The sequence below is a fragment of the Malus sylvestris genome, chromosome 5 (genome assembly GCF_916048215.2).
Source record: "Malus sylvestris chromosome 5, drMalSylv7.2, whole genome shotgun sequence".
Taxonomy (NCBI): Eukaryota; Viridiplantae; Streptophyta; class Magnoliopsida; order Rosales; family Rosaceae; genus Malus; species Malus sylvestris.
The window spans coordinates 17,126,602-17,137,417 of record NC_062264.1 but is presented as its reverse complement, the minus strand read 5'-3'; the positions used below and the strand labels follow the sequence as shown (position 1 = coordinate 17,137,417).

The window sequence follows — 10,816 nt, the reverse complement described above, 5'->3', positions numbered from 1 at the left end:
GCCTCTTGTCTTTCAGTTGCAGAGTTTTGATCCCTATAAATTCCAAAAGCACTACACGACAATCTCTTTCTGGTTTCAAAGCAACAAAACTCTGTTTTCCTTCTTTCCTTTCAAAAAAAATAAAAATAAAAATAGAAACAGGTGTTTTTTTTCTTTGTTAGTCGTTGTCACTGAAATCACTGATATGCTGACCATGAGAAATTCTTCATATTTTGGTTCCTAGGGTTCTTCAGTTGTGTATCTTACATATGTGTAGAGGCGGGTTTCTAAACTTTTATATAATACCAGGGTTTAGGGTTTTTTAACGTGCACATATTAATGTTGCTCATTATTACAGTTTAATAGCATTCTTTTTAATGGTATTCTTTTTATTTGAAACCGAGATGTTTTAAGTTTAAATTTCTTGAATATTGTGTTGGATACCAAATTATTTATTTACTCTAAAATATAATTATATAATTACACCTACAATAAAACCTCTGATCTGTAGTAAGAATCTATATAGAAATATAATTCTTATAGTCATAAAAATTTTCGGTCTAACTTGGACTAGTTTTGTATAAGAATAAACTTTGCATTGTAATAAGCTATCTTTCTATGTCTGTTATTGAAGAATCTCACCTCCATGTAATAATAATTGTCAATTAATAAATACAAAAATATGCAATGTCACAAATAAAAGTTTATGATGAACCAAAATATTTCTCTTAATTATCTGGGATAATGTGTTAATTTTAGAGTTGATACCACGCTGCAGATACGTAATACATTGTCAACATAGACATCTTCTTGGTGCAGCCATAATGTTTACAACTTCTCAAGCATATGTTTACAGAGAAACATTAAAGAGCACTACATACATACAAGCACCAGATTTTAAGATTCAATGCCTTTCTTTTTCCAATATTATATCTTGAAAACTGACACGCTCCACTAGTAGTTCTTTGTATCCATCTAATTTTCATTAAGGACAAGTCAAAAAATAATTTTCTTTTTAACTACACCTCTATTAAGTAATAACCCTCTTAAAGTTATAAAATTGATTTAATCCAACATTATGGCAATATGGAGGTTTTACTGTATATCTAAAACCAAAATCAAGAGGAAAAACACATGTTGGACCATGACCAGGTTGGCTTGTTTAAATTCGCCTAGATTTAGTTACGTTGTTGGGTTAGATTTATATATAATAAAGCTTCCTAAAACCCCTTATTATAACAGTCTCTGGACAAATTATTTACAGAAACTAATACTCTTACAATATTATTAATAATAAGTCGAACGCAATCATTACATACTTTTGTAACGTTCACATCTTTTCCAATTGATTATAGAGATAATCGGGTGAACAAAATAGAGACGCATTAAACAAAGTGCATTTCTATGTGCGTACCTTGAGCACCGACCTATAAATTCGGTAAAGTATCCGCTTTCTGACAAAGGAAAACAGAAAATTTGATGGAAGTAGTACAATGGTTGAGTTGCTTAATTTCAAAAATCACAATTTCGTTTAGACATATACAGTATTCAACTTAATCACTACTTCATTAGCTCATAACTAAGTGGTGGTTTCATATATGCTAATCCAAAGAGTACAAGTGATCACTAGTAGTATCTTTTGGAGGCTACGATATCAAAAAGACACGTAGTTTTGAGTATCAGACAGTGCCAGATATACTGTCTTGTTTTCTGTCAATAATAAAATAAAACGTAGTTATCCTTAACGGTACTTACATATAACGCACTTATGGTATATTGAAAGCGTTATTCTCATTCTTTCTTTTAAGGTATGTAAAATGATTTTAAAAACGTTATGTCCAGTACAGAACTACTATAACGGCGAATTCTTTTAAAGTAGTACGAGCAAAATCGTATCCCTAATTCAGAGACCCTATACCAATACCAATTACTAAGGATTGTTAATACATAGTTCCTATACCAATACCTACTCAGATTTGTTGAAAAATCCTAAAAGCAAAATGAGAAAATGGGTTTAATTTGAGGGCCGAGGGTAATTTGGTTTTGGGTATCAGGTGGTATTAGGGCAGATGGGGTCGGTGGGTGCCCTTGTGGGGCCCTTGAATACGCATAGCCTAGGCTATCCGTTTTTGTTTTGATGCATAGTAACGGCATGGCAAAATGATTGTATTTTGGATTCATACTTTGCCAACCAAAAACATATCTCTTTTACACACCCACACCCCCCTATTGCTTTGCCACCTTTTTAAACGCTTCCTCGCCCCATCTCCATCTTTCATAATTCATACCCCCTCCTAATCTCTCTCTCTCTCTCTCTCTCTCTCTCTAGCTATAATGGCTGAAGGGGAAGCAGGAGGGTTCACTGAGGGTCTGTTGTGGGAAAACCAGTCATGGGCTAATTTGTATTTTAATTCTGACAACTCAGGTGGTGGTGGTGATGAAGAGAAAAATTTGGGGAAGGAGCAAGAGACAGCTGTGATGGAAATTAGTGCAGAAGGTCATAATCAGGAAAAGACAGTGCCGCCGCCACCTGCAGCGGGAAAGAAGCGGAAAGGAGGAGGAGGAGGTGTGGGCAAGAATGTGAAGGCGAAGGGGAAGGGGAGTACTAGAACTGGTGATAAAGGAAAAGGTGTTTCAGGGGGTAATGAGTCAGATGACCATGAGATGCATATATTGACAGAGAGAGAAAGGAGGAAGAAGATGAGGAACATGTTTGCTAACCTTCATACTTTGCTTCCTCAGCTTCCAGCTAAGGTAATACAATTAACCATTTAAAGTTGATTAAGGGTTACTACTGAGCCTTGTTCATTTGCATGTCTCTCGCCCCTCTCTCTCTCTCTCTCTGTGTCTCTCTCTCTCTCTTAAAAAGAGACTAGCCTTTCTACTTGCGTTTCTCTTTAGGTGAATCAAAGCTTTGGTTCGCCTTTTTGCAAATAATGGGCAGTTAATGAGAAAAGCTTTCCTTCTTTTTTTATTCCCTTCTGTGTTTCTCCCTTTCTCTCCTTCTTCCATAGCTTTTGAGGAGAATTGTACATGTTTTAATTACTGATTTTGTTGAAACGGATATAACTTTTATGTCAAAACAAAAAAAAAAGGGGTTTCTCTAGAAAGGTAAGGGTTTGTCAGCCATGACATATATCAAATTAACATCTAACCAAAGATGGAGTCGGTAAATATATACAACCCATCTAGCTGAATTCTGAAACATGCAATTCAAATTAAATGTTTGGGCACACACTAATTAATCTCAGACAGTGTGAGTTCTTATATACACCAATTCGCTAATTTCATATGATTACTTTAGGGCATCTAATTTTTTAAGATTTGGAAAAGTATAGATCTGAAGAGCAAGAACAACTATAGATCTACTTTCTTCTTTTTGTTTTTATAAGACAACTAATAGTATCTGATTACATATATATTATTACAGGCTGACAAATCCACCATCGTAGATGAGGCAGTGAGCTACGTCAAAACCCTACAGCAGACTCTCCAAAAGCTACAAAAACAAAAGCTGGAAAGGCTCCAAGGTGTCACAACCATCAACCTGGACCTAGACCCATCAATTAACACACAAGATGTCGCATTCAGTTCGAGAGAGGCATTCCTTGCTAATCATGGGTCCAGTAACTTGGCCACTGCTAGTACTACCCCAACAAGCAACCCATCCAATTCATTCTCAGCCTCGCATTTTGCTTCTATAAGCTTTCAAACTTGGACTTCACCCAATGTCGTAGCCAACATCTGCGGCGAAGAAGCACATATTAGTGTGTGCACTCCAAAGAAGCCCAGTCTCTTTACCGCTATATGCTTCCTTTTGGAGAAATATAACATTGGTGTGATATCAGCTCATATTACCTCGGACTCCAATCGTAGCATGTACATGATTCATACTCACGTAAGTATAAGATTTTTGTTAAATTCTATATCATTATGATTGTGCTACTCTATAATGCTAGTTAATATATAAGCAAAATGTCTACATTTGCAGAAATTTAATTAAAGTGCTATTGAAAATTTTTGCATGACTTTGTTCCAGCCAAAAATGTCTGAACCCATTGTGTACACCGTTTGAGTCGCCTCTCGCATCACGTGAGAAGCAAATGTACTCTATAGGAGATCAGTGGCGGAACTAGGTTCTTAGCTTGGGACGGAGTGAGATTGGATGAAGATGGGCTAGGATGATAGTTGTGTTGGATTAGGATTCCATTAAAAAAAGTAAAATTATAAAAGAGGAAATTACATAAAATGGGATGAGATCCGGCTTTGTACAAAAACCAGCTGGTTACGCCTATGAGCGGAGTACGCAAGTTTTCCTCAGGGCTAGACCTCTTGCGAATTATGTACCTACAAACCATAGTTCCATTGGTAGAGCATATGCCCACACACTTACAACGAGTTAGACTCTTACCCTCCTCACTATTTAGCCTTTAAGCCTCCTTATTAATTTGTAACAAATCAAGAAAATACTAAATTTTATTAGTTAACACGAAAGAAAGACGTACATATTGTTGAACTATAAGCCATGAGCTGATTAGTATTTGAGAATAATCCTGTCTTTAATTGCGTATCCACTTGTGCTTAGAAATTGCCAAGTGTAAGATCAAAATATGTAAGGCCATGAGTGCCATGTGTGATGATCCTAGCTATTGCTAGATGAGTGGCTGTGATCATTTTAACTAGAAGGAAAGATCCAGCTAAGCTTTGTTAACTGTTTTATTTCTTTTGCACGTTGTGTGTGAAGAAAAAAGAGAGAGATATATACTTTTACAAAGCTCCTCTGCGACTTGCAGAGAGAATAGCAGCCATTTACATTCTTAGTGCATTCCTCCTTCTTCCATTGTCATAAACACTAACACATATACCTATAGAGACACCATACTATATGGTACCTATTAGCATTAACCTTACTAGGTTATAAGTTGGCAGCATTCAGTAGTTCGATCGCAACATGGTGTGAAATTTCAGTACAAGATGCGAACTACATAGAAAAAACAACTAGCTAGAGACACCATGATATTAAAGAGAATTTAGAAGATTGTTGAAGAAAACTTGTTTTGTGTAGTTCTGCTTTAGGTGGAAATATCATTGAATTCATTCCTATCTTATTGCTTGCAATATAGAGTAATATGGTATTGTTCATTACATGACTGCATAGACACAGATATCATTAATTGAATTGAGAAAAACCTTTATTAGGATGGGTGCGTCTCGCATCCGCCCCTCACATAACCTGGTTTTGGATTTACAGAATGTTATGAGTCCCATGCTACTATTGTGACAAGCCGAGTGCTAGTTCTGTCTGTCCATTGAAGTCTCTCCTTTTATTTCCATACATCAATTGTTGAGTTTGCTAAGAACGTTAGATCTGTGAAGCTTTTATCACTGCTTTTAGTTTCATTGCAAACTTATGCCTATATAATAGCGTAGCCCTCCTAGCTATAGAGAGCCTCATTGGACCCTTTATATGATATGAATGCTTACTATATCTCTTTTAATAATTGAATTGAGAAAAACTTAGGTGAGACGGACGAATTGTCCATTTACGGGTCATGTGCTATTCTTGTGGGAAGCCTAGCACACGGCAGCACCTGTTTGCGTCCGCACCACAGAAGTTTTTCTCTGATTGAATTTCATTTCAACATTAAATGTTGCAGTTATACTTAATTACTGTGTCGCTTCGCAGGCAAGGGGAGCTCCAGATCAGTTTTTTGAGGTGTTTCCTGCAGTGGAAATTTTCAGACAAGCAGTAGCAGAGATAATGCTAGTGGTCGAAGGTTGTTGATCAAACCTCGGCTGGAAACTCAAGTCCCCAAAAGTTGCATCTCAAATCGTTGGTAGTTTTAAGTTTTTTCGAAGACTAGTACAGCGTCGTACTTAGCTTGCTATGGCGATGTACATGAAACTTGTCTGTCTTTTTTTTTTTCTGGTCGACTGTCGGTTTTTATTTGCCCTTTTTTTCTGTTCGTATGAATGCATGGTAAGGATCTTTTGAACAAATTATGGGTTTTTAAGTCTTTATTGTCATGAATGATGTTCATTGGGAAATTTTTCTAAACAGATCAAGTTTGGTTGGGGTAGTGAATTATATATTTTGTTCTACCTTGAATAAACTTTAGGGTTAATTTGACTTGCCAGTCAGCCAGACCAGACCAACTAATCGAAGGTCGGAATTGATGATGACATGGAATCTGGCTGTTCAAATTGGGTTGATTAGGGCTCTTAACTAAAGGAAAGGGAAGGAGCTTTTGATCAAAACCGTGGTTCAAGCTGTGCCACTTTGTACCATGCAAACTTTTTTTGTTACCTAAGATGCTATGTGAAGAATTGAATCAAATTGTAGCTCAGTTTTGGTGGGGAGGAGAACAAGGTAAGAGAAAGATTCATTGGTTTAGTTGACGTAAAATGTGTAAATCCAAGAGTGAGCGCAGATTAGGGTTCAAAGATCTTTATGCGTTCAACCTAGCGTTGCTCGCTAAACAAGGATGGAGACTTATACAACAACCCAAGTCACTTGCTTCTCAGTTGTTCAAAGCTCGATACTATCCAAATACTGATTTTTGGTAGGCCCTGGTGAAGACAAATTCCTCATTCTGTTGGAGAAGCATTGCGAAGGCTTGCAAGGTTATTCGTTTAGCAGCATGATGGTGGGTGGGGTATGGCTCATATATAAAGGTTTGGGGCGATAGTTGGTTGCCTAGGAAGAACTTTTTCAAAGTACTTAGACCTATCCCTGCGGGGTTGGATCATATATTCTATCATAGTGAATAACTTAATCGAGGATGATGGTGGTGTTGCCCTGAACATGGAGGTAATCAGTAGCATCTTCTGTGGGGAGAAGTTGCATGAATGCGCTTCCAACTAGGGATAACCTGAGAAAACGGAAAATGATTACGGATGAGTCGTGTTTATTTTATGATGGGGGAGCAGAAACAGTGGAGCATGTACGTAGGGATTGCCCGAGGTCAGCTACTTTTGGTTCTGTAGCCCGCTGCGGATTAGGATTTGGGGCGATAGACATGGGAGAGTGCTGGTATGGTATGCTTTGGCAGGGTCTTTGTCAAGGTTTCGACCTGGTGCTGGTACTTTCCTGGAGCATCTGGAAAAAGCGAAACTCCTTTTTGTCGAGAGGCTCGGCTTTCAACTCCTTGGACATTCATTGCGAAACACAAGCTTGGTTGTAGGAATTCAAAAAATGGCATGATCTGGAAAAGACCAATGTGGAGCCATAAATAATCCTAAAAATCATAGAGCTGACACAGATTATTTCTCAAAAAATACAAGATTGCCTGTATTAAATAAGCAGGGAGCAGTCTCATTCACCACGCTCAGCTAAGGTAGAGCAAGCAGAGATCAATAGCTGCTCAAGGCACCTTCGCCTATAGAAAAAGTCAAAGGTATTTATGACAGAATAATCACTTATTCTTATCATAAATACATTTCTAATAAGAGAAGACCTCTTTCAAGTAAGTTATCCTAATTCTATTTATTTAGGATATTTACCTAATTATTTCAAGATATTTATTTACACAAATATCTTGGAATATTCTCATCTAAAATACCACATAGGGTCGGCCGCCCCTAAACCCTAGACGACCTTTTCTCCTATAAATACTCCATTTATCTTTAAAATTCAGTAAGTTTTACCTGCCCCTAAAGAGCCTTTTTACTTCCCACAAACACTCAAATACATTTTTTTTTTAGAATTCTAACTTTGGCATCGAAGATTCTTTGGCCAAAGCCCCCACCCCTCCCCCCCCCCCCCATTTATCGTAGGCGCATGAGGCTTTTGACCTTAATCTTAGGTGTTATTATTTTACAGGTGCATTTTCATCAAAGGAAGAGACGGCAGAAATTTGCATCCACAAATTGGTGCTTTCATTGAGAGCTCTGATCCGAATACTCGAAGAAGACTCTCACTTTTAACTTCCTTCGTTCGTATATCTATGACTATGATAGAAGGAAATTCAGAAACTATAACCAATGGGACCCCTTACGTTGAAGGACATGGACCAACCGATGGAGATTGCAACGTGGCTCCATGCCATCACTCATCGAGGCTTACCATGACAAGGACTGCACTTTTGCCATCACGAGGCACTGTGGCCATGCCAACAACAGTTGCCGCCGCTGTAGTGGCGAACGAGGCAGCCTCCACTTAACGCGAGGAAACCCTAGGGCATGAGGCTTATGGCACATGTAGTCAGCAGGCGCAGACCCAAGCAGCTACTCGCCCTCAACAGCAACCTTTGGCGCCTGCCACCTTCACTTGGACGTGAGCTGCCCAGACTGAGGAGCCCAAACCATGCCAACCGAGGCGGCCTAATGCCCGTGCGCTCAACTTGCTCATGTAGCCCTCCAGAAGGTCCAGTATGGTCCCAGACCAATTCAACCAACCAAATCTAGATTTCGAGGCTGACGGTTAAACTAAGGTATTTTCACCCCACCTTGTTGTAGATCTAACCTATCCTGGCTCGAGCTTTGCACCCAGAGTCCATTACACTTCTATTACTCAAGAAAACATTTATCGTCCCAGCTCTTTCACTCCAAATGGCCAACAACATTTATCCTGACAGGTCGCCGAACTGACAAGCACCCTTGCACAACAGACTACCTTGGTGAATCAGCTTCTGTGGTGCACCGAGATGCAGCGTGCCCAGATGAGGTGTCTCGAAGTAGGACAAGGGCAGGTGATGACATTTCTCTTCAGCAGCATCCCAACAAGCAGCCTTTCGACCAGCCATGAACCGAGCATTCTGGCAGTGTACACTCCCACTTGGGCCTCCGAGATAGCATATATACTCTTATCTTAGCACACGAGTAATCCTCTCGCTTGCCAGGAACATACCATATGCGTGCATTTGCAGCATAGATAAGCCGAGCATATGGAAGAGCAGCTGAGACTAACAGGTCAAAACCAGGGGCAGCCAGAAGCCCCACTACCCGGGCAAAGGCAAATTCAAGAAGAAGTAAAGAGGCTCTTAAATAAGTGATTGCACGAATTCAAACTCATCGAGACTACAGACGAGGCCCTTCATAGGGACGTGGCACACATGGGCATATCACTTTTCGCAAACGAAATCGAGCAGACGGAGGGAGACGAAGTCCCGAAAATGAACTTAAAGCATTAATGTAGCGCGATGATCCTTTATAGAGCCAATGAAGCTTTAATGTGCAAGATATTCGCCACTACTTTGCAGGGCGAGGAGCAAGATTGGTTCCATACCCTGCCTCCTTAGTTTATCTGGAGTTTCGACAAGCTTTCGGTAGTTTTCACTAAGGAATACTCATCCTACCGCTTGATCAAGAAGAAGTCCGATCATCTCTTCAACATCAAGAAGAATTCAAAGGAGTCACTCCGCGACTATGTCAAGAGGTTTAAGGTCGGAAAAGGTAAAGATAGTCGGTTGCAGCGACTCAATCACCAGCGTAGCCTTCTAAAAGGGACTCCAAGCAGATCATCCCTTATTCGAAGAATTGATCATGAAGGAATACCTGACTCTAGCAGACTCGTTCGTTTTAGCAGAGAAGCATACACATTGGGATGAAGCCCAGCGAGCAAACAAGGCACCTGAGCAGCCTTAGAAGAAGTCTGAGATAGCTCAGAAGAAGGTGGACAAGAAATCGTCCAACGATCGAGGCAAGAAGGGGGCCAAGCACAGAGACCGGTTCCTAGCAAGAAGAAGTCAGGCCACCAAGAACTATACTAAGTTCTCAATCCCAATCAACTAGATCCTTCACGACCCCAAAAGTGAGCCTTAGTTCAAGCTGCCAAGATAATCCAAAGGAAACACTTCAAAGTTGGATCACACTAAGTACTGCGCATTCCACCGAGGTCCTGGTCGCACGACCGACACCTGTTATACCCAGAGGGACTATCTAAAGAAGCTGGTGAATGAGGGTAAATGCGATAGATACCTGGACAAGCCAGCTATGTAGCCTAGGAGGAACGCAGATGCAGACAAAGAACCATTTGCCCAGACCATCAGAATCAACGGCATCTTTGCCGAGTCCGAATACTTGGGGGCCACAAACAACTCCAAGAAGAGGAAGATCCAACAGGTTATAGCTAACTCCAAACCTGGGCCCATTGTTGGTTTTACCAAGCAACATGCCGAGGGAGTTGACTTCTCACACAATGATACTCTGGTAGTGTCCATTCAACTGGGGCACATGCTATAGTCGACAGAGTGATGGTGGACAATGGAAGCACAGTAAATCTACTTCAACTATCCGTTATTCAGAAAATGGGCCTAGAAAGCACGATAATACGCCGAGTAGGGGTACTCACCGGATTCAACGAATAAACCTCAACTGCTATTGACAACATAACACTAGATGTGAGAACACTGGCAGTAGTCTCAAAGCAGACGTTCATTATAGTCAGCGACCCGTCTACCTATAACGGGATTCTGGGAAGACCCTAGCTAGTGAAACTAGGCTTCGTAACCTCCATCGAGTACTAGAAAATCTAATTCTGCACCTCGGAATAAGGTGTCAGAGAGATCAAGTCTGACCAAGCCACATCCCGATGATGCACAATGTAATGAATGAGTCAAAGAAGAAGTCATTCACCCCTATAGGAGCTACCGATGTTAAATAGAACAAGCCTACAACCAAATAAGAATTATAGAAGGCGGATCAAGATGGCACACAGAGAGAGAAAAAAAAGGATGAAAGCTAGAAGAGGACACCGAATACATGATTCTTGATCCCGAGTAGCCGGAGAAGATGGCTAGAATCGGCTCACGATTGAGCCAAAAGGAAAAGGAAAACTCACGGCCTTCATTAGGGTAAACCATGACGCCTTTGCATGGTTACCTTCCGACATGCCTAG

The 10,816-nt window shown here is 40.1% G+C and overlaps 1 protein-coding gene across 1 annotated transcript; it reads left to right on the top strand.

Annotated features, from left to right (window-relative positions):
• The first annotated feature begins 2,313 nt into the window (after positions 1-2,313).
• Positions 2,314-5,953, top strand: LOC126622593 (transcription factor bHLH95-like). The gene is made up of 3 exons (XM_050291369.1): positions 2,314-2,733; positions 3,410-3,877; positions 5,666-5,953. The coding sequence occupies exons 1-3, from the start codon at positions 2,314-2,316 to the stop codon at positions 5,762-5,764; spliced, it is 987 nt and encodes a 328-aa protein (XP_050147326.1). The 3' UTR covers positions 5,765-5,953.
• The last annotated feature ends 4,863 nt before the right edge of the window (positions 5,954-10,816 follow it).